At 52.0% G+C, this 23,417-nt stretch overlaps 1 protein-coding gene across 1 annotated transcript in view; it reads left to right on the forward strand.

The window, feature by feature from the left end:
* Positions 1-7,018: 7,018 nt before the first annotated feature.
* Positions 7,019-23,417, forward strand: part of SH3PXD2B (SH3 and PX domains 2B) — a gene marked incomplete at its 5' end in the record, with an annotated part of 67,441 nt that continues 51,042 nt past the window's right edge. The window contains 2 exons of the mRNA XM_080353071.1: positions 7,019-7,090; positions 20,138-20,218. Of these exons, the coding sequence (XP_080209197.1) occupies positions 7,019-7,090; positions 20,138-20,218 (153 nt within the window). The remainder of the gene's footprint in view (positions 7,091-20,137; positions 20,219-23,417) is intronic.

The following is a 23,417-nucleotide window of genomic DNA, read 5'->3' on the forward strand; positions in this document are numbered from 1 at the left end:
TCTTGGGCTACCCTTGGCCTTCTGCCCCCCCAACGCTTGCCTTAGATTTATTTCTATCTACTGTGGCCCTTTTTTGTTCGAGGGGGAGACAGTGATAAGGATTTTTTTTGCTTCTTTTGAGGAAGGAGGATTGGGTTTTTTCTTTCCTCTTCCTCCTTGTACAGACTGTACAGAAAGGGGACCAGCTGGATGTCCTTCCAAAGATGCTTCTGCTTCTTCATTTACCATGATTGCTGGCACCACAGTCCCTCTGGCACTTAAGTAATACTGTCTTATGAGAGACTGGACTATAGCATAATTAAACTGTTCAGCTGGCTGCAGGCTTTTGTCTCTTAAAGAAGTGTATGTGCTTGTGCAGAGCGGGAGGTTGGTAATGGTGCTTAGTCCTGCGGTGACACCAGGGAGGTGTCAGTCACAGTTGTGTGCCTTCTGGTAAGGACAAGTGAGAGGCCGAAGGCTATTATTGCCAGGGCTCTCATCATCACACATGTGCTTGAGATTACTTTTTGAGTGCTAAATATGTGTGGGCCATGTGGGTCAGCCAGCCTGGCCGCTCTGCAGTCAGGGCTACGGGTTGCAAAGCATCGTTTGGAAGGAATAAAGGAGTCTTGAAGCAAGGCATGTAAAGGAAGAGGGGATGCAAAGACAGCTCATGGTGGCTTGTTCATCTCAGCATTGCTTTCTCCACTGTCGTCTCATCTCCTTGTGATGTCCCGCAGTTTTTCGGATGGTCCTCCTGGCTTTCAGGTTGGAGTCACGCTGCAGAGCGGCAGAGCCGCTGCAGGTCCAGCCCTGTGTCCCTGTTGCTTTAGAGACAGTGACATTGCAGGAAAAGGTTGTAATGTGACGTGCTACTCTTCCAGGTACCTGGGTGAAGGAGTCAGCCCCCATGTCTTTAACACCTCTTCTGAGAAGTGCCCTTACATTTACCACCCATTTAGAGTTCATGATACATATTCGTATGCTTCCTGCAAACTAACAAGGACTCATCTATTTGGGCTATTCCAAGTTTCTTCGGAATCCACACCATTGATGTCTTTATTAATGAATATTGCCTAGATGGAGATCTTAAGGGCTGGGACCCTTTACAAGGCTGTGTAGCAACTTTTCAGTAACTAGCCTGTCCTTCTAGGAAGACCATGAGCCCCACCTCCAAAAGCGCTGACTATGCTTTTCAGATGTGATAGCACCAGGTTGGGAGCTGATGTAAAATGAGTCAACGCAGGAGGTTGCTCCTGAACGATGTGCTGATTTGAGCTTTAAATTGTATTAGAAATGTGTGCTGGCAGCTGCACGGTTCATGTTCCTGGTCCCCTTAGGATCCAGTTGGATGTATTCTATGAAATGGTTGTTGTCACAGAAATCAGCTGTCCCTTCACGTGTTACGTGTGACTTGCAGAGGGCTGTCCTGCAGCATGCTGTTCATGACGTGCCTCCTCCGGCCGAAGGTAAATCAGTTCTCCCTTTCTCCAGCCTGGCTTTCTTTCAATCTGGAGCTAGCAGCGTGATGGAGGGTAGGAATGGTTTTGTCCTCTGCTCGTTGTCTGTTCCATCTCCGTGCGCCGAGGCTCTGGTACCATGTCCCTCCCCTAGAAGAGGGCAGGGGAGCACATATTCTGATTGTCATGTTTAGTGGGTGGTTATCTTTTCTTCTCCCTTTCAAAAGAGGAATTTCTTTGTCCTGTTCAGAAGTAACCATAAATAAACTCATGTTATTTTTGAGGGGGGTGGGAGATGCCGTTTTTTCAAATGTGGCTTTGAATAAAAGAGGTTTTTAATATTTTGTAAAGTGTCTTCAGTGGGGCCACCGTGACGATGTAAAGACCCTTCTAATAAAGTAACAGACTGAGCAACCTGGGCAAGTGTCTGATTTCCTGCGTGATCCCTGGCTGTGGCCTCAGACCAGCTCAGCGCCTAGTCTGGGTTTTGCTGACTTAGAGAAGCCTCAAGAGCCAGTTCTGGCATGTGAACCTTGAAAGGCTGAACTTCCAGTTCCTTAAAACAGAGCTGGTTGCTTCAGAAGCACTTAATGCTGCAGCGCAGTGGCAATAATGTCTTTGCAAGAAGGTGAAACTCTGATAGACCTTAGTGAACGGGAGTTTTCTCCGTGGCTTTATGTATTAAAATAGTGCTCGGCTGACCCTGCTTGGTGAAGAGGGAGTATTGCGTTCTGACATCTGAGGAGTGCAAACCACTTCTGTGTAGCTTTTTGTTCCTTTTTTTATTAGTTTGTCTGGCTGTAACAGAAGACACGAGTCAAATGCCTCAGCTCCCTTGCTTTTTTGGGTCAAGGGGGTCCTAGGAATGCCTCCCTGTCTCCTCCCCATTCTGCCCACAGCTGAGGAGCGCTTGGATCCTGGAAATGCATTAGGAGACCAAGATACAGATCACATCTTCCTCTGTCAGTGCAGGAGGAGACCTCTGCTTCCTCTCCCGGGCTGCTCAGAAAAGCTCCCACCACCTCTATAACCAACCCCAGGGTCTGTGTGGGCTTCATTTTGTGCTTGGAGATTTTTACCTGCTGGTTTCATTGTGATTTCTCTCATCTAGATACCCCAATGCCAAGCAATGACACACGGTGTGCAAGGGCAGCTTTGACGTGAGCCCAGGGAGCTGGTGGGTTTTTCCCCCTCATTTTCTGGAAGGTTGCTCTGCCAACTTCCACCTCGGGCTTCGTGTGGGAAGTTATCTTGCTACCTCTGTCCACCCTGGTCGGGTAATACCACATGCCATGGGTTCAGGTGTGAAGTGGTGAAAGGAAGAGGGAGTTGTTGCTGTAAGGTGGTGGTGGGGTCTACATGGGCAGCCCTGGGGTGAGAGGAGGACAAGAGCGAAGCAGGAGGGTGCCCATCTCCTTGCTCCATGAGACAGGAAGAAATGAAGTAGCTGAGGACACACAATCAGCCATCTCCTTCATTTGCATGTACCAGCACTGAACTGTCCCCTGGGGACACACTGGTCAAAAACGGCCTCATTCAATGTCTCCCAGTGCAGCAGAGGATGTCATAGGAGTATTTAACTTCATCTGCATGTCCTTGGCAGTGCCTGAGGGCAGCTTCAGCGCTGAGGATACTGAATGTTTATAAATATGTGGGAAGTACTGTGTATTCCAGAAATAACTGTTATCTACCATCCTACACTGGTGTAATGCTGAAAACAGAGCAAAAGTGAAAATCTTTCCTCATTTTTAAAAGTAGAGATGACAGCCCTGAAAAGTTACAGGTGCTGCAGCAGCTGTAGCGTTCCCAGCTTTCCTTGTTACCTCCTCTGAGCTGCCCGAAGGCTTTTGCAGCATTCGTGCTATGATGGGGACAATGAAACCCTCTGGGGAATTAAAATCAGGGCAGGCAGGGACAGCCATGGGGTTGGGGCTTGTGCCTGGCTGCCTTCCTCCTCTTGCTGGGGCTGCTCTCCCTCCCTCGCTGCAGGATGGCAGGGTGGCATGTCCTTCAAAAGAAACCTGCACCCTGTTAAGCCAAATGCTGTTGCATGTTGTCCTGCTGCACTGGCCACTGGTTTAGTTCTCCAAATGCCAAATTACTCACAGGACTTGAGCAAAACAAGCCTCTCCAGAGGCTGGTGGCTCTGCCTCACTTATGGGGTTTGTTGTTGTCCCTCTTCTGGGTGGGATGGGGCCGGGTGGCTGGGACACGTTGTCCTGCCATCCCGTGTGCCCTCACAAGCACCCACTGGGATGCTCCTGGGCCTGGTTTCCAGGCTTGCAAGGGATGCAGGGGTGATGTCTGCTCTTCTTTCTCTTGTTCACTAGATGGCATGCACACTGAAACGGCCGCCCTGGGTTGCGGAGCAGAGCTGCTCTGCACAAGCGCAGAGCTGGAGCAGAGCTGTCCCCTTGCACTGAAATCTTTGCTCGCTCTTTTTCCTGGATTCATCGTTCACCATGGTACACCTTTCACTAGACCTCTGCTGCTCGATGAGTGTAAACACTGGCCCAGGTTGCCCAGGGGGGTGGTGGATGCTCCATCCTTGGAGATGACCCAGGCAAGGCTGGACGGGGCTCTGAGCAACCTGAGCTGGGTGAAGAGTAACTGCTGCTCTGCTGGGCTTCAGTGGGAGAGATTTGCCCCCTGTTGTGGTACGAGCATCATTTTTGACTAATCCTCACGAGAGAGCTCAGGAGGCACAGGTGCATTTGTCCTGTATGCAAGGACCGGGAACATTTTGTCACCTGGCACTCACTTGTAATTCTCAAATTCAAAAGCAAGCAGCAACAGTCTGTGCCAGAGGACTGTGGATAGTGTTTTCTGACATTTGAGGGGTGATGGTGGGGCACTGCTTTCTCATTCCGTTTGATCTGGTACCTAATAGACCTCAGGTATGGCCCAGCTGTGCCCAAACAACTGGCTCCTGCTTACAGCCAAGCAGAAAGCCATTTGCACATCTGAGCTGACAGCTGGCTTTTCAGAACTCATTTGCCTTCTTGCTTTAAGTTGCTCAGCTGATTCTGATAGAGAAGGGAAAGTGTACATGGGTCAAGGAGATCTTGACTCTTCAGTAGGTGGTGAGATCACCTGTGTAGTTATTTTATTTGGCTTAACAATACTTCAACCTTTGGTTAGGGCAGCAGGAGACAACCCATTTATTCCAGAACTCCCCTCAGCTGCACCTGTACCCTTGTGCTGACAAACCCCATCGTAGGAAGTGCTGCTGTTGGATCTCTGTTGCTCCTGCAGCCACATCACCAGAGGTGTGGGCCAAACATGGGACTCCCAAGACAATGACAAAACTCTCGTTTGGGCTCCCTTAGCTTGGCAGTTTCCTTGATAAATCACCAAGGTGCAGTAGAGCCCAAGCCAGGCTATACATCCTCCCATCAGGTCAGCAGGCTCTGCTCCTCTCAACAGCTCTCATCAAACTCGTTAATTAAACACAGCAGCCATTGTCTCCAACCTCTGCTGTTTCTTGGGTGCTCTCAGGCTGCAGCCAGTGCCTGGTGCTGTTGAGGAACAAACGTGACAGAGTCACTCCAGCAGGTTACAGTGCTGCGGCAGCGATGCTGATGCTTAAGTACTTCTGATTGATTTCTGTGCAGTTGCCTGGCTTCCTGCCAGTGTTTGCAGGCCTGGAGTGGGTTTACACTGGAAGACATAGATAAAGTAACCCCCTGTGTGTAACAAGCTGGTTGTCTGATGCACATGATTTATATCAGAGCTAAAGGAATGGCCTGGCAGCCCTGCAGCATGTGCTGCGGGGCTGCATCTGTGGCACTACACAGAAAGGAGCTGGAAGGGTGACAGCAGGAAACCAGGGTCTGGTTCCTGGAGCAGGTAGGTGAGCCCATTTATATATTCTCCTTTTCCTTTCCATGTTATGCATCTCCACATGGGAACCTTGTGGCACAGGGAAATGGCTTATCAGCAAGGGAATACCCAAAGGTTTTGTGCACCCCTGAGAAGGGGAGGTGGGCACAAACCTTCCAGCAGCAAAGCATCATCTGTGTCCCTCCAGGCTGCTTCAAGCTCAAGAGTGAGGTGCCCTTCACAGTGTCACCGCAGGGTGTTCATTCTGTCCCTTGTGTGTTCCCAGCTGTGGCTGCAGGGCCAGGATTAAAGCGGGGGGCAGGGGGGAGGCTGGCATGAAGGTTGCTGATGGAGGTGCAGAGCAGCACGGTGCTGCACAGCGGCTGGGATGGCCTGGTGGGAGGGCACTGCAGGGAACAGGCGTTGTGGCTGTAAGAATGGGCAGAACTTGTTCCTCCCCTCCCAAATCTACCATCTGGCTCTGTGCTAAAGTGTCTGACTGAGGAGGGACAACAACAGCCAGGGCAGAGAAGGGAGTGATGTGCAACTGGTCCATTAGTGAACCAGCCCTGTGGTGGCATGCCAGCAGGTGTCAGGGGGTCACGGGCGGTGTGGTGTCCCCTTCAGACAACCTAGCATCCTTCCTGCAGCCGTCTCCGCAGGGCCACTGTGGTCCTGGGCTTAGCTGAGGGGGAGGAAGATGAAGATGAGCCCTTTGCGAGGACAGGGGGGCCAATGAAGCCCTGGCAGCCTGCCTGTGCCTCCATTAATCCTCTGGGGTGGTTGTAGCAAAGTTAACAGTAAACAAAGGACCCATGTTTAAGGAGCTGCTAAAGAGTGAGATGAGTTGTTTATGATTAAATTAAATTCATGTGAAAGCTAATGACCTGCCAGTGTGAGCCTTGGGTAACTTTATAATGTAATTAACAGCCCACGGGGGAAACAAGCTGTGCTAATGCCACATGTTGAGGAGCTGCTGGGAACACGGAGGCCGTGGGTGGCACTGATGTGGAGATGTGCCCAGCTGCTGCCTTGTCTGCCCTGCTGCATGGAGGGCAGAGCTGGGGACAGGAGGGGATGGGCTGCCAGGAAGGAGAGCTGGAGAGTGATGGCTCAGGTCCCAGGGGTACCCGGCTTGTCCTGGGTAAGACATTCTGCTGATCTGACCATACCAACAGCCAGCTAAACTGCTGATTTCTGCTCAGTTCGTTCCCGGATCGTTAGGGTTGTGGCTGTTGGTGATCAAGTCAACACACCGTGGGAACCGTTGTTATGGGACAAGAGTGAGGAGACGAATCAGGGAGGCCAGGCACAGCCCCCTAATGCTAAGCAAGATGTGCAAGCCCAGATCCTCTGCGGCCCCGCAGCCACCTCCCTGCAAGGGCAAACAGCCAGCTGTGCCCTCCCAAAAACTCTGCCCTCCTCGAGGCACAGCCGAGGCGCCTTCCCCCTCCGTGGTGGGCTGGGGGGACCGCGGGGCGGGACACCCCTTGTCAGCGGCCGCGCGTGGAGCGGACACGCGTGGGGCGGGTGGTGCCGGTCGCCCCTTTAAGCGGGCGGTGGCGGGGCCGCCCCGCCGGCCGGGATAGGCCGGGGCGGGCCGGGGCCGCCTCCCGCCCCCGGCAGCGGGCGGGCGGCTCGGCTGGGCTCGGCGCGGCGCTGCAGGCTCCGGTCCCGGCTGCCTGCGCCAGTGCCTCCCCCTGCGCCTCCGCCGCTCCCCGCTTCGCCGCTGGCGCCGGGCTGCGAGGGGCAGAGGCATGCCCAGGCGGAGCATCGCGGAGGTGAAGGTGCTGGACGTGCAGAAACGGCGCATCCCCAACAAGCACTATGTGAGTGGCGCGGCTCAGCTCGGCTCGGGGCGCTCCGCTCCGCCGCGCCCGGCCCTGGGCAAACAAAGGCCGGGCGCTGCCGGCCCACGGGCGGCCCCGCTCCCCCACGGCTGGCCCGGAGGCGGCCGCGGAGCCCCGGGACGGGAGGGAGGAGAAGAGCAGCGCTGCCGGATTCGTCGCTTCCACTCGCGGCGTCTCCCCGTGAGGATCACCCGGTTCTCCCCTGCCGGCGGGGGGAGGCGCTGCCTCTTCCTCCCCAGACCCCTGGTCCCGGGGGGGACGGGCAGGGAGAGCGCCGGTGGTGACCCCGTGCGGGACCCGCCGGAAGTGGCTGCGGGTGGGTTTCTGCTGGAGGGGCTCCGGGAGCAGCTCAGGGAGGAGGCGGCACTGCCAAGAAGTGCCTTTGCTTTCGTGAGGGCGCAGCGTTTGGCGGAGGGGCTCTCAAACCTGTTGGCTGCAGCGTCCCGGGCGAGGGAGGGACCACCCTGGTGGTTCATTCTGCGCCTGGGACGGTGCTGCTGTCCCTGTGGGGTGTTCCCGTGTCCCCTGCGCTCCTTCTGTATGAGCCGCACAGGAGCGTGTTCCTGCACGGTCCGGGGCATCTTCCAAACAGTTGTGGGGTTTTGTATTTTTGAAGAGGTTGGCTTTTTTTTAAATTATTAGTATTTGAACTTTGGTATGCTTCCAGCATCCTTGGAGACCTTGTGAATGAATCCTGGCAACAACTGTAAAACAAAGACAAGAATGTTTTCCCCACCCTGTTTGCCTTAGACTGGGGTGACCCAGTGACACACTGTTTGTGGTAGTTTGGGTTGTGAGGTTGTGGTGTTCACTCTGGCCGGAGAATGTTGTGTTGGTGGAGCTGAGCACCCTGAGCTCTTGGGAGATCAGGGCCTTCTCTGGATCACCCTGGCTGGTTTGTGGCAGTGAGCAACAGCTGAAGGAAAGGAGAGGACAGGCCAGCTCTAGCCAGGATGGAGGAGAAGGTAAAGGGGGGCTGTTACCCTTTCCTTGCATCCACAGATGTGATGTGGCTGCTGCCCAGCCCCTTATCACCCCTTCTTCCTCTCCTGCCCTGTCTGTGGCTTTATTAGTTGTGGCTGAGCCTGGCCCCAGCTCCAGACATGCCCCCCTTCCTGCTGTGTCCATCCCAGACTTACTCATTGTAGCTGGGTTATGCATCCGATCTGGAGGAGCATGTGCGTGAGGAGGTTTGCTGAGCTGCACACGCTGCTGTTTGTCTTGGCGGATCTGTTGCACCGCTGTCCGGTCCCGTAACAGAGCTCAGATGGGGTTCGCCTGCAGCTGCTTCTCCATTCTCCCTTCTACACCTTCCCATTCGCTTGCTGGAGCTGGGGGCTTATTGCACCCATCCAGATCTGTGTCCCCACAGCTGGGATGTGCACCCCAAGTACCAGACATGTTTTGTTTTGGGCACCGTGCCTCCTTGTCCTCCACCTTGAGAGGTGAGGCCAGTGGAGTTGGGCATAGCACAAATAACCCCTGTGAGGCTGGAAAACTGGGACAGAGATGTTTTCTAAAAAGAGAAACTTATGGTGGGGGCACCAGAGCAGAAGCTCCTGTGGCGGTGGGAGAAGGTGGCTGCACAGAGCTCATTGCAGCCAGCTGTGCAGTGCAGCCGCCTGCTCCCCCCTTCACTGGCAGCTCGAGTCCTCTGCCTCTAACCTTTCCCTGTACTTGTCTTGGACCGAAACCCGGCAGCGCGAGCCAGGGCAGCTCGCAGCGGGGCTGAGCCCAGGAAGGGGAAGGCAGCTTGCAGGCAGCAGCCTCCCCAAGGCAGCACTGGAGTGAATGGGAGTGCTTGCCTTGTTTGAGGGAATCAATAGAAACTAGGCAGATTCACAAAGCCAGTTAATTATATGGAATCAAAACTGTCTTTTCTTTTTTTCTTTTTTTTTTTTTCCTTTTTCCTGCAAAGAGAGGCAGAGGAGGAGCAGCAAATCGTGGCTGAGTCATCTTACTTTAGACCATATCTGCTGGCACACTGCAAATCCAAGTCAACCACGGAGTGTAGATGTTAAACCTTTGCTCTCTAACTTCTCATTGCTGAGCATAAACGTGCTCCCCATCCCCTGGGGCAGCTGCTGGCTGTCCCAGTGAGGCTGGAGGACCACGCCGACTTTCCCTTCCATTGCTACTGTGCTGGTCTGACTGGTGACTGACCCGTATGGCTTGGGCTGCGCTCTGCACCAGCAAGAGGCTTTTGTTTGCTGGACAAAGATGCAGTTGTGCTGGCTGCAGCGAGGCCACAGCAGAAAGTCCCAAATTCCAGTTTCTCAGAAAAGTGAGATCAAACTGGTGTTTCAAAGTCCTTATTGACACTCATGGTGGGGAGGGGCTATAGCTCTATTCAGGCCAGTGTGGTTCACTCATCATCTTTTTGTAATTGATACAAAAAGAGTTGCATTGACTGGGACAAAAACTTATACTTTTTGTCAGCTCTGATTTGGAGCAGGAGGCACAGTATTGCCCCAAACTGTGGGGCCTGAGATGGGAAAGGACTCAGCAAGGTGCCAGGTACGGTTTGGGTAGCCAGGTGCCAGCTCAAACAGATGGTGAGCTCTGTGTTGAGGTTTAGCTGGGGACCTGAACTCAGCCCCATGCCCTTGATTGCGTGTGTGCCTGTGGACGGCACTGTCTCAAATCCTGGTACAAGACAGCGTCCGTGCCGTGTGCTGCTGTCGTGCTGCTTCTCACAGCATGTCTGTGACCGTGCTTCCCTGGAAGGATACACTGGGACAACAGTGCGTGTGTTACATCTCCTCTCCATCCTCCTTACCCTGGTGACAGCCCAGTACCTGACCGGAGTGCAGGAGGAGCTGGGTGGGTTGTTCCAAGGTAGCCTGTGTGTGTTTAAACCTGCCTGGGGGACAGGGACAACGAGAATGGCTTCTTGATTGCTTTTCTATTCAGCGAGGTATTAAACCCTTTGGTGTGTACTGCAGTGAGCGCTGCTGGGCAGGGGTCAGGCTAAATTGCAATCAGCGGGGTGTGCTCTCCCTGTGCAGTCAGCCTGGTGCCCCTGCAAGGCTCTTGCTCAGTTCCAGCAGGACAGGGAACTGCTGGAGAGAGTCCAGCGCAGCCACCAAGATGCTGCAGGGAGTGGAGCATCTCCCGTGTGAGGAAAGGCTGAGGGAGCTGGGGCTCTGGAGCTGGACAAGAGGACACTGAGGGGGGACTCATTCCTGGGGATCAATATGGAAAGGGGGAGTGTCAGGAGGATGGAGCCAGGCTCTTCTGGTGACAACCAGTGATAGGACAAGAGGTAATGGGTGCAAACTGCAACACAGGAGGTTCCATTTAAATATGAGAAGAAACTTCTTCCTGGTGAGAGTGGCAGAGCCTGGCCCAGGCTGCCCAGGGGGTTGTGGAGTCTCCTTCTGTGCAGACATTCCAACCCGCCTGGACACCTTCCTGTGTAACCTCATCTGGGTGTTCCTGCTCCATGGGGGGATTGCACTGGATGAGCTTTCCAGGTCCCTTCCAATCCCTGACATTCTGGGATCCTGTGATCTTGGCAGCCCATCGTCCAAGGGAAGGAGGGGACTCCCGTCCTTCGGGCGCCCACTGGAGGGTCACCCTGCAGTGACATTTCCCACACAATCCTGTGTTAAGGGATTATAGCTCGTGCCCCTCAGGGACGCTGCCGGCGAGGGCTCCAGGGCCACACTGCAAATCTGAAAAGGCAAAGTCCAAGAGCAAAGTTTAAAAATAATCATTCTGGGCGACAGAGTAGCAGACTGTCATTTCTATGGTCTGGCCAAGTCTCAAATTCTGATAAATGAATGTTTATTCAGAAAAGACCCAAAACAAAGCCATAGTTGAAACAGACTCAATTTTCCTTTAAAGGACTTCACATGGGATCTTTTTATAAGTTTGTGTTTGTTATTCTCTAGTAGAAGCCCTAAAATAAAGCTTTGCCCTACTAAATCCAGACTTTGGTTGGGCTTTTTTGCCCTTAGGTAAACTTTAGTACCTTTCATTTTGATACAGCTGCAATTCATGTGTGGTGTTCTATGTGTTAATAACAATGCCATTGAATTGTGTCTTCATTTCTACAATTACATCCACCAAGGACATTTCCATAGTTTGTATAGTTTTAAATGGTTGCTCTAGAGCACAAGCCAAAATTTTATATATATATATATATGTGTGTGTGTGTGTATGTATATATATATACATCCGTCTGGAAAGAGAGAGCAGCATGCTGTTGGGTTGTGTTAGTTTATTGGAAACCTGGACTGTGCTCTCAGGACTTCCTTTCCCAGCCTCTGTGCCACACATATCACTTTGAAAAAGGGAAACTTAAACAAAGTATGCAGCATGCACGTTTATTTTGCAAGCTCAGTTAACCGGATTGCAATTTTTAAGCAAGGTGAATACCCATGCATATTGAACCACCTCATTTGTGGCAGCTGCCTTGCAAAAGTAATTAACAGCAAGTGGTGGAATCTGGTGCCTAATTGATAGCATTTATAGACATTTTAAAATGAGTTTGAAAACCACACTATAAAAGTAGGTGTGTTATATTTTTGGTGTGTAATTTGTGATGTGATGGTAGGTGTCTTCTTTGGTCCTGTTACTTGTAGTGGTGAGGCCATTCATGGTTTAATTTGTTGTCCAATCCAACGCTGTTGCTTATCTAGAGTTGATCATGGAGCATTCGGAGAAGAGTGCTCAAATGGCAATAGGACAAGAGCTGTTGATCGACAAATTCAGTGGTTCTTCATTGCCTTATACATATAGAGCAGAAGATTGTCTTCTGAAGAACGTATGCCCCATGGACCCACATGTCATGGTCCCCTGGTCCTGCCTTGCCCAGCTGGAGCAGAGCGCTGTGGGGACCTGGCACAGAGTCGCCCTGTACAGCCACGTTATTTCTGCTGTTGTGAATCATACCGGTTGCTTGGCTTAAAAAGGGCATTAGAGGATGACTCCCCCCGTACTGCACGCTCTGGGGAGGGTGACCATGCTCTTGGTATGGTGGGAATGTCCTGTGGGGAACTGAAGGAGCTGGGTGTGTTTAGACTGAGGGAGCAGGAGGTTGAGATGAATAGTGTGAAACCTATGCAGGGGCCGTTAACAAAACCAGAAATGAAAGAGAGCAAAAGCAAAATGAGAATGTATGAATCAAGGCTGAACCCGGGAAGCTGGAGTCTTTGCTGTGGTGAGGAGTTTCTCAGTATCAGTGGCCTCAAGAGGTTTGAGGGCTTTCTCAGCATCCTTAGTGGTGTTTTACTGCTGTATCCTGTGGTTCTGCTGTATCTCATCCCCTTTCCTGTCAGAAGCTGATGCTCTCCTGCTCCAGGCAGGGCATTTGGAGCCCATAGCTCATCGAAATTTGGACCCATCCTTGTGCCTGCCCCTGCTCTGCTGCACAGCGTTACAGAGCCGACCAACCCTTCTTTCCCCCTCTCCTCTCAGGAGAACTGGGGCTCAAGGGAGAGCTGTTAGCTTTGTGGATGAAAACCAACACCCAAACGCAAACTCCTTTGTTTTTCTTCCTTAGTCATGTTACTTAAGACTCTTGAAAACCTTGAATGTCGCAGTTCAGTGGAAGGGCCAAACCCTGCCTGGCATGGGGCCATGGAGACGGATGCAGCTCCGTGTGGAACGCTGCTGCTTGTACTCTGTTCCAGCGATGAACTTCAGCACCGGGGCCATCCATCACCTCTGCCTGCCCAGAGGGCTGGTGACCTTGATCCCTCACAGCTTTGCTTTGGAGAGCATCTTTATCTTCCGGCCGTTTCACATAGCAGTGGGAAATAGGAAACAAACGAATCCATATGTTTGATCTCAGAGCAAACAAGCGGGTGCATGTGTTGTTTGACCAAGGGGGCTGCTACACAGCTGAGCGGGGCTCGGTGGGTTGTCCTTGGGGTCCCTGTGCTTGACGTAACCCCGTGTGCATGCGTTATTCATCCCAGCAGCTTTGGCTGTGTGCTCCCAGCGCTGTGTCCTGATGAGCTGTGCAACAGCAGAGCGGGAAGAGCTGTCGCTTGCTGGGGTTTTAGGGAGGGCACAGTCGAAGGGATGAATCAGGGCGAAGGGAAGTGGCTGCTTTGTAGTGCTGGGTGCCTGGGCAGGGTGACTTGGGTTGTTTGCTATGGTGATGATGACATGCCTGTCCTCCTGCTGCCTGCATCTCTCTTACCCAGCTTGGACTTGTTGCACCCGCCTCTCTCCTCTGCAAGGCCAGAGAGACCACGGCAGCATCCCAAATGCCCTGCAGTCATTGCTGGGATTGCCTCCCCAGCCTTTCCCAGTGCTGTCCGAACCAGCACGACCCTTCTCCCAGCTCTCCCTGTCCACAGAGCAGGAACGAGGGGGTGACAAGGTGGCTGGGGACGGAGCTGGGGGCTCCAAGTTTTGGTGTCCCATGGCACAGGAGCTCCCGCACTCCCCTCCCCAGCCCTGTGCGCCTGCAGTGGTGAAGGCTGATGGAGAGGGGCCAAGCACAGCAGCTTTCTGCCAAGAACTTTCTTTGTTTCCAGCCACCTCCCTCCCTTTTTTCTTTTCCTCTTACAATTTCCCACTCCCTTTTCTATATTAAACCCACTCGGGTTTGGCTTGATCCCTCAGCTGCTTTCGTTTCTCTGCCCCTTTGAATTTCTCATTAGGAAAAGGTTCTTCACCCAGAGGTGCTGGACACTGAACAGGCTCCCCAGGGAGGTGTCACGGCCCCAACCTGACAGTGTTCAAGAAGAGACCGGACAACGTCCTCAGACACACGGTGTGAACTGTGGGGTGTCCTGTGCAGGGACAGGAGTGGGACTTGATGATCCTGTGAGTCCCTTCCAACGTGAGACGTTCTATAATTCTCAGCGGTCTTTTCTGGTGGTGGCGGCTGAATCAGGGTGTGCGGCTCTTGCGTCGCTTCCCGGTGTTTCAAGGGTCGGAGGGGGTGTGGGTGGAATAGAGAGACTGATGCTTTTTTTTCCCTTTGCTGGCAAAAGATGCTTTAAATATGTGGAGTTTTCCACAGAGAGGTTTATTGTACATGGTCTCTCTGGACTCAAGACCACACAGGCGCACACCCATTGGAAACAGCTCTGCACAGACAGCTCTAGCTCTGCTGGAGGCTGTTATGTCTGGCTTTGCCATGGGAGCTCTGCCGAAGGGCTGGAGACCTGTGCTGGTGCCCATCGGTGGTGGGTGGGCAGAGCTGGTGTCCCTGCAGCCCCAGGGAGGTCTTTCCCCAAGTGACCGTGGCGTTGCGTTCTCTCCTGCCATCATTCACATGCCTCTGGTGTGGCTGATGTGGAAATGAGAGGGTCTCGGTGTGCCAGGGGTCTGCGCACAGGGATGCGTCGGGGCTGAGGAAGCTGAGGAATTGCTGCAGAGCCACCCGGGGGAGCTGTGCTGTGCCCGGGGGGGCTGTGCTGTGCCCGGGGGGGCTGTGCTATGCCAGGCAGGGCTGCTGGCGGGTCGTTGGCTTGCACAGCTGTGCTGCTTCTGGGCTCGAACTGGCACAGCTGGATGGTGCTGAGCTCGGGGTGCACTTGCTGCCTCGCTCAGTGGTGTGCAGGGTGCCAGCCAGCAGCTGGACTCTCCCCAGAGCCTTACTTGTGCCCCCCTCAGCACCGAATTCCTTGCAAACGTGGGAATATTCCTCCTGTGGGAGGAGAGAAGCCGAAACCGTAGCTCTAGGTTTTCCTGCAACTTCAGTCTGCCTTTTCCCTCCTCAAATTGAAGCAGTCCAGGCTGCTTCTCATGTTGTGTTTTGTGCATGTCCATAGTGTGTTTATGCAAGGCGTCCAGAATTGGTTCTTCCAGGAGGTCACACGGCCTCATGTTTCCAGAATGGGAAACTGTTTCTGGTTTTCTTTTTTTTAATTTTTTTATTTATTTTTTTTGTATCTGTTCTCAATTCCATTGCCTCAGGTCAGCAGTTTGAATCCCCTCTCTCTGGCCACATTGTTGATCCCCTCTCTCTAGCCATATTGTCGAATGGGACAAGGTGCCTCTTGGGAAAGGTGCAGGGCTGAGGGATTGTGGAGGACTCCGGAGCCCTTGGTGGAAGTCACCAGGAGCTGTTGCAATCTGCAGCACCAAGGCTTTCTTATCAGTCCCTGGAAAAATCCCTATGGGGCCTGACAGCTCCTTGAGCTCCTGCTTGCCACTTCATTGCTTCAAGAGGAAATAAAAAAGAAAAAGAACCCGAATCTCTGGCTTTCCTTTCAGATAGAGATAATTCGTGCTTGCTTCCTGTCCCCTCTGTTCCCGCACTCTGGTCCCTGTGACTCCAGCCACTCTTGGTATGCAGCTGAGGTGGCTCCTTCAACCCCCAGCCCCTCCGGTGATGCCCACATGGGAGTTCGCTCCCTGCCTGGGTTTCTGTCCTGCCTGGAGGGATGTCCGGGATCTCCCTCGCCATTCACCCGCTGTGGTTGTCCAGCGTGTGTCCCCTAGGGCTGCGGAGCCTTTGCTGCCATGCGAGCTGACTGGCAGCTCTCGTTGACAGCTCTGATACAGTTGGCCCAGTGCCGTTTGCATTTCTTTTAGCAACCTGTCATTTTTTGACAGTTCCCTTACGAAGGGTTTCAGCCCCACTTTCCACCAGCCCATTTTCCCTCTGAACTGCCTCTCCGGAGATGCTGGGGAGGGGGAGAGCAGTGGCAGGCACAGGGTTACACCAGAGGGATGCTGAGCTCGCAGTGCCTGGCCAGGTGGGCTGCAGGATCCCCTGGGCCTTTTTCCCCGTCTTTATATTTCTGTTTAGGGCACCCAGTTTCAAACACGGCCAAGGAACATGTTGGGCAGTGGTGATCCTGACGGTAAACTTCTGAATTGGTGATTTTAAAGTAGTTGGTACATGGCTAGCTACTTGTAATGTCATGAGTTTGGAGGGACCAGGGAGTTAGGGAGCCAAATCCCTGTGGTGTCTGTCCGTGTTCATCCTTTTGCGTCTGCTGGGTTCCATTTTCTGTGAAGGATCTGATCTGCTTCTGCACTCCAAGGGACAGGAACATGGGGAGCGTTTGGAATAAATGTGAAGTGCTTCTCTCCTCCAGCATTAAACAACATCCACCCACACCTCCAAACCTGTCCCGGGGCCTCTGCACCCCTGTGAGAAGCCCCTGGGGAGTGAAGGGCAAGTCTTGTTCCCTTGCTTTGGTCTTTGCTGCAGCTCTGGCAAGGTTGTCCTGCCAGGAACTCCTCCTGCTCCGTACCATGGGCTTGCTGCAGTGTGGGCCGACCATTTCACAGGGCGAGGGTGCACGTGTGGGGTTCTTCTAATGCCAAAAGCAGGATTTTCTAGTGTATTTGAGTGACCCTGAAAACTCTGTACCCCTCCTCTATGCCCTGCTGTAGCGGGACAAATGCAGTGAGCTGCATCTCGAGGTTTTCAGAAGCACGAGCATGAGTTTCAGCTGTGCTCCCCTGGCCTGTGGCTCAAATGAAGCTAAGGAGGGTTCAGCGCCGGTGATTTCTCCATCTCCAAAGCCCAGCTTGGTCGCTTGCCTTCAGGAATCAGACCTTGCAGCGGGGTTTGGTGTGTGACACGTGTGCAGGAACGTAGGCTGGAGCTGAGCGAGGGATGTAGGCTCTTGGGTTGGGAGCGGGGCAGGGTAAGGCTTCCTTTCCGGAGGGAGGGGAGCCATCGGGTCCCGGTTTCACCGAGTCAGCGAGTTCCCTCCATGATGCAGACCCCGCCGCTGGCCCGGGTGAGGCTGTAAATATTTAGATAGCTCTGCCTGTTGGCTTTGGCCAGGGGCCCAGCCCGCATGATGGGGTTGCAAAGCCCCCATCCTGCATCTGGCTGCCCGCCACCTCCCCGCCATCTGCTCCGCTCTCCCCACCCTCGAGGACACAGCGGAGTGGGATGCGAGCGGTGGCGGTGGCCACCCCGTCCCCAGCTGTGCTCCCCGTGGGTGCGTGTCCCCAAGGTAGCACCAGCTGCAGCCCCGGGAGATCCCATTGCTCGTGCTATGGAAAAGGCCTGCTGGTGGTTTTTCTGTGTTATTTCTTTGAAGGACTGTAGAAATCGGAGCTGGAGGAGACCCATGAGGTAACTGTTTCCACATGCCCTCACCCACACAGCTGGGCTGGGGAAAAATCTGTTCTTGGAACAGCCTCTGCAAGATGGAGGGTTGCAGGAGCAGGTGATGGGGTGGCTCCTACTGGGACAAAATTAGAGGTTTTTTGGGCCACTGCTTCATGGTGGGTGCTCCTGGCAGGACGTGGTACAATATCATGCCAGGGGGTGAAACTTCAGACCAAGTGCAATGTTTTCAAAACTGTCTTGATCATTTAAAGTGTCTTCCGAAAGGAGCTGAGAAAGGATGGGTGGGTGTTTGTGGGAGCTTGGTGCCTCATCATCTCTGTTTCCTGTGCAAACCATTGCTGGGTGGCCAGCTGCATTGCTCATCCCCTTCCAAATCTGTGCGTCTGTTGTTAGCTGAGAAGAGCACCTGAGTTATCCTTCCTGGTGTCTTTTTTGTCCCTAGGACAACAGGGATGGATTTGGGTATTGTCAGAGACCAAGATCCGTGATAGTTTTGGCCAGCAGGACACCTTGGTGGGATGGGGCCATCAGAGTGAAGGACGAGAGATATTCACAAGGAGAGAGGCAGCCAGCTTTACTGAGGTGGTGCTTTTGTAGATATCAAGGAGCTCCCATTCCTGTGAGCTTCCCTATATTTTCTGCTTTACACAAGTGGGTGAGGAGATACCCCCGGAGAGCTTTCTGCTGTTCATATGAGATGTGCAAGAAACTGTTATCCAGACTCCAGCGAGATCTGCATTTCAGCAAAATGGGAGTGAGCTTACGGGTTGGGAGAAATGCTCCTTCCTTCATTTGCAGAGGTATAATAAAGCGTGCTGTGCCCTCAAATCTCTCAGCTCTATTACCTTCAAGAGCTTTGAATTCATTTTGGTTTGAGCAAATCCACATCCTGGTTAAACTCCCAGTCTAATAAGCTGTTGACTCCAAATAAAGGCAGGATAGAAATAAACAATGAAGAAATGTTGGCTCTTCGTCCTGCCCCAGTGGAAGGCTTTCTCCAGGCAGGCAGCCAGCAGTGATATAACCCCGTGAAGTGCTGTAGACTGGTAAGAAATCTGGGATATCAGCTGAGTTTCTAACCAAAATGAGCTCATGCTGGCCTGCTGGCAAGTCCTGGGGTGAGGGTAGAGGCAGCTTGGACGCTTGATTAGTGTCAGGTTAACGCTTAGCTTGCTGACGCTGTGGTGGTGACTGTCAGGTATTTCAGAGGCCACGTCATGCAACTTTATCAGCTGTTGTTGCAAACTGTGGTCAGCCAACTTGTCCCTGACCTGGTGAGGTCTAGAAGCATGTTCTTGAATGGGTGTTGTGCCTGACTCCATGCACAGTACTTGTCAAGCCACGTTTGGTGATAAGTCTATTCATGGTCCATCCAGGTCTCCACAGCTGCTACAGGTGCTGTCTTCCATCTGTCTTCCTTGTGTTAATGTGCAGAAAGCACAGGTCCTTCAGCTGAAAAACAAAGAGTTTGTGAATGAAAGGAGGGGATTGTGGTTAGCTGAATAAAGCCTCGGAGGCAATACCGAGAGATTCGGATTTTGTCCAGGAGAGATTGGTGGTGCCTGTGGCACCCAACCAGCTCACCACCAGCCAGCAAAGCGGTTGTAGTGGTGTTTGGGCGGATCATCTGGTTTAAGAACAATGGTCGTTTAATTCCTGTGTTGAAAGTGCTGTAGTTGGTTTTTTTGTTAGTAAGAACTTGCTTCATCTCGCTGCCTCACTTTCTGTCTTAATTTGGAAGTGATTTCCCTGGAAGAGTCTGTAGTTCCTCAGGAGTCTCTTCACCTTGGTAGGTCATGCTGGGTCAGCCCTTTCCATTACATATTTAGTGCAGCGTTTGAGTAGGTTTGAGCTCAAATAATTTAGCATTGTGCTATCCATTCGAGTCTTCTGGTGATTGAGTTTGGATGCTGGACCAGGATGTTGGTCACTTTCCAGCATCTGCAAAAATGTGTGTCTCTGTGGGAAACCTTGTGAAACTCTAAGGGATTCTGTTTTAAATACCAAAACATCAGCATCCTAAGAGCCATCACACTTCATTATGTTAGCTGAAGTTCTAGCAGGTCCATTCACCTGAGCTTCGGAATGTTTTGTTCCTTCTTCAGTGAACTGATTGTTGAATTTGTGCTAGAAATAAGCAGGATGTGCGAGTTAGAAGAAAAAGATGAACATACCCTGACTCTGCTTAGCCAATCTGTTATCAATTAGTGAAGGCTGAGGTTTGCATCATTTGAGTGTTACACTGGCATCTTGTCAAGGGTCATCTTTGGTTTATGTGAGAAACAAGCGAGTACATTAGATAAATAATTGCCCAATTCTGTTATTTGCTTGTTGTCTTTCAGAGAAGAATTAAAAAACTGGGTTGGGTTTTATTTTTGCATTCATCACCAGTAAAAGCCTGGTCATATGGTCCGTGAATAAGCTGCAATTGCTAGGATTCATTGTATAGCATTTTAAGGAACAGGAGGGTAATTTGCACCCCAGCAAGTTAAAGTAAACAGAACCTCAGAGCTGCTCATGGAAGAACAGACAGAGATTTGAACCCTGAGGGTTTGAGTTCTTGCAAGTGCCAGCCCCGGGACCCAGGCTGGTGGTGCCGGGTACTGGGGGCTTGTGGTTTTGGCATCTTGACATCGAACCTGATGCTGCAGCAATCGGCGGGATGGCCAAGGCACAGTTCTTAATTTGTAATGTGTCTGTGTCTGGAGAGACTTTAACTGTGTTTTCACATAGAAGCTGCCCTTTCACATCCAATATATGCCCCTGTTTAAGATAGGGAGCTGTCTTAGTGCCCAACTATCAATAAGCATTTAGCCAACAGTTAAGCTGCAGCAATGGAGCTTAATACTTTAATCTTATATGTTTTCTGGTAGTGGTGAAATGACTTTGATTGCTCCCATGAACTTCTGTGGTTGACAACCAACTGAGGGGGTTGTGTTGGCAGCTTTAGCAGCATTTGGGTTGTAGTGTGGGTTGTTGGGTCACTCCTCTCTGATTTCTTCCTCTGTTCCCCACAGGTGTACATTATCAAAGTCACCTGGTCCAATGGGTCCACAGAAGTCATATACCGACGGTACAGCAAGTTCTTTGACCTGCAGGTAAGCACTTTGCCAGTTCTTGGGGCTTTGACTTGGGAGGGTTGAAAGCTGTGGTCAGTTGGGCTGCGTGGTTTCTGTCTTAGGTTAAGCACGCCTTTTGTAATCTACCGGAAAATGTTTCAATCTGAGGAAACTTGTAGACAATTTTGGACATTTTTGAAAAGAAGCAAGAATAGGGCAACCTTAAAAGCTGATTCTTTGCTCCAGTAGCTCTTGGGGCTTTTGCATGTCCCAGTGTTAGGGCTTTGCTGTCACTCCCTGGACTAAATGCACACGGGGCTGCATGGAAGTGTTTGAATTCCTCCAACAGAAATCTGTGTAAGTGGTGGGGTTTCTGCTGTGTTTATTTGCTTTGAGGGCGGAATTTTGTTAAAATTAGGCCCAAATTCCATTCCAGGAGAGCTAATACTGTACCTTTGCTAGCTGTTAACACAGCAGGGCTGCTCCTGGAAAGCGATGGTTCCCTGGATCCATGTCCTGCTGGCCCAAGTTTTGGGGAGCACTGGGGAAATGCGTGGTGAGGTGCAATGTGCAATGCCAGCAGCTGCTTTAGCAATTCCCTCCTGGTGCAGGGGGGGAGAAGAAGGAGCTGGGAGGGAGGGAGGAGGCTGGAAAGGCAATTGGGACAGGCTGTGTTGCAGTAAACTGAAGCTGGTGTTCTGGGCAAGCAAGCAAAGGGTGTTTTCCACCCCCTTCTTGATGGAGATGAGCCAAGGGGTCTGGCTGAGCTTTATGAGCCAAAAGACAAACTGAGCTGCTGGAACAGGCTCTGTGCAGATGAGAAAGGAAAATGCATGAAGTGATCTATGGACCAGCAGCAGCTGCCAGAAGAGTCACTGGCATGTCCCTCCTGGCCTGTGCATGGGACTGGGAGAGGAGCTGGGCACCCACTGCCTCCAACAACCCGCTCACGTGAAGATGAGCATCACCGTGTGCTTCATTTGAAGGGGGCTGGGTTGCCTGGGAATGAGGGGCACCCTTCCAGAAATCACTGCATCCAGATGCAAATACCTGGCTAAAATTACAGTGCGTCTGGGCCTGCCTAGCGAAGCAAACCCGGTGGGAACCCAGATGGCTTTCCCAGGTTCGGCTGGTCAGCTGGCTTCAGGTCAGCCAGCGAAGCCTGGGATTGTGCCAGATGGCTGCTCATGTCCGTGGTGCCATGTCCCTTGTGCCACAAGGCACCTTCTGCAGAGCTGTGGATGTGGCCATGAGGGCGACCACACTGAGTAAGCCCTGGCCAGCCAGCGAGAGCCTGGCTTTGGGTGTCCTTACCCTGCTCCGTGCTGCTGTCCTGCAGCATCGTGCCAGGCGAGGTGAGGTGGGGTGGCACAGGCAGGGGTTAAGCTGTGTGCAGCTGCTTGTGTAACCAAGGAAATAGTAAAGTAAATAAACAGGGAACAGCTGTTGGGCAGCAGCCAGGGCTGGAAGGAAATGGAGCTCGGTGCTTCCTTGTCCGCAGTATCTTGTCTTCACTGGCGCTCCAAGGTGGTGGCCAGGCTTTTGGGGGTTTATATGTGATAAACCGGTGCCTCCAGTTGTGCTGTTTCCCTGGGCTGCCTTGCCCTTGTGTGGAAGGACATGTAGGGAAATAGTGGCCATTTTTCCTCTCTTCTTCCCTTTCGATGGTGGCTGGAGCTGTGCACACTCCTAGATGGAAAGCACCATCACTGGAGGCTGTGTGGAGCCAGCGACTTGAACTGGCTCTGCAAAACAATCTGGAGCACGTTTAGAAGCAAAATTGCTGTATATGTCTATATATCTATATCTCTATATCTATATCTCTATATCATCTCTATATCTATATCTCTCATATATCTCATTGTGCAGATGGGAAAGTTTAAAGCAAACATTTCCCCCCTTCCCTGTTCCCTGCAGCTTTTTCTTTAAAAAAAAAAAGAAAAGAAAACAAAAAGTAACTGCTCCTTTTTGGCTCTGTTGAAAGAATGAATGAAATTGTGGTTTTTCCCTTCCTTCCCCCTTATCGCACATGCTTCCTGGTGTCCTTTTTTTAAACTCGCGGTGCAGTACACTGGAAATTGGGTTGGAAGGCGAGGAGTGAAACAGATCCTCTTAGCACAGTGGAAAAAATGCTCTAGGTAGGCTTGGTAGCACTGACTGTTGCCGTTGCTGGAGGCCTTTGGTATATGACTCTTGGATGATTCTATGCCAATTTTAGCTCTTTAGGCAGAAATTTTCCATGCTGGAAATTATTCATGCCTCCGGTTATTTAAAAAAAAAAAAACAACAAAAACCAAACCCAACAAAAAAACCCCACAAAACAGCCGGTTGGCTAAAACGGTTCTGGTGCTTCTGAAAATATAGTAAGAGGGAAAAATATTTTTCCCAGGTCCAGTTCTGATGATCTTTTTGATGCATTGGAGGAAGAATTGGAAACTTGAGTAGCAGGTGGTCCCTGTGTCAAGAATCTTTCATGTGATTCAGTGAAAATCCATCCAAATTTATTCATACTTAGAGCCTTGAGCAATCTCAGTACACGCATATTTGGGTAGAGATATTTGTTAATTCAACATCTATGTTCCAAGCGATTGTGGCTGCGCTTTCCGTGCTCCTCCCAGAAGTTGAGCAGATTCGTTGTCTTTTTATTCCCGATATCAGCTCTGGCCACATTTGGCTGAAGGTTGGTGCACCCTCTTTTGCTGTTGGTGGCCCTCCTGCTAAGCCTGGGCAGGAGGACCATGAAGCCATTTGGTTCAAGTAGGAGATAGGAGAACTTCTCATAGCAGGAGCAGGGGCTGGTGGGACCAGGTCGGGGCTGCTGCGATGCTGCAGGTCAGAGCAGCCCAACCATGGCTGTGTGAGCGGTTGGGGATTTTCTCCTGATATTTATTCCCTGTGGGGCTACAGCTGAATTGCTTGTCACCTTCCATTGTGGCCAAACAATTATTTTGGGAGTAGGGCCAAGTAAAACACATGCGTGCTTTCTCCTGACGGCCTCGCTGTCGAGCCCGTTCCCAGTGCAACCGGAGGGCAGAGTGTCCTTCCCTCCCCAGCCAGGCAGGAGTGACACTCAAAACACAAACCACAAGCTGAGCCGAAACGGGTGAAGCCTGGAGTTCTCCCAGCGCTGGGCTCTGCCTTTGGATGCGGAGATGTCAGACCAGCGTGTTCTCCATCCTGGAATGGGGAATGTCAAAGCCACCTTGCTGGTCGCAGTGATGTCGTGGGCTGTGCTGTT

This window comes from Nesoenas mayeri (assembly GCF_963082525.1).
Source record: "Nesoenas mayeri genome assembly, chromosome: 14".
Lineage (NCBI taxonomy): Eukaryota > Metazoa > Chordata > Aves > Columbiformes > Columbidae > Nesoenas > Nesoenas mayeri.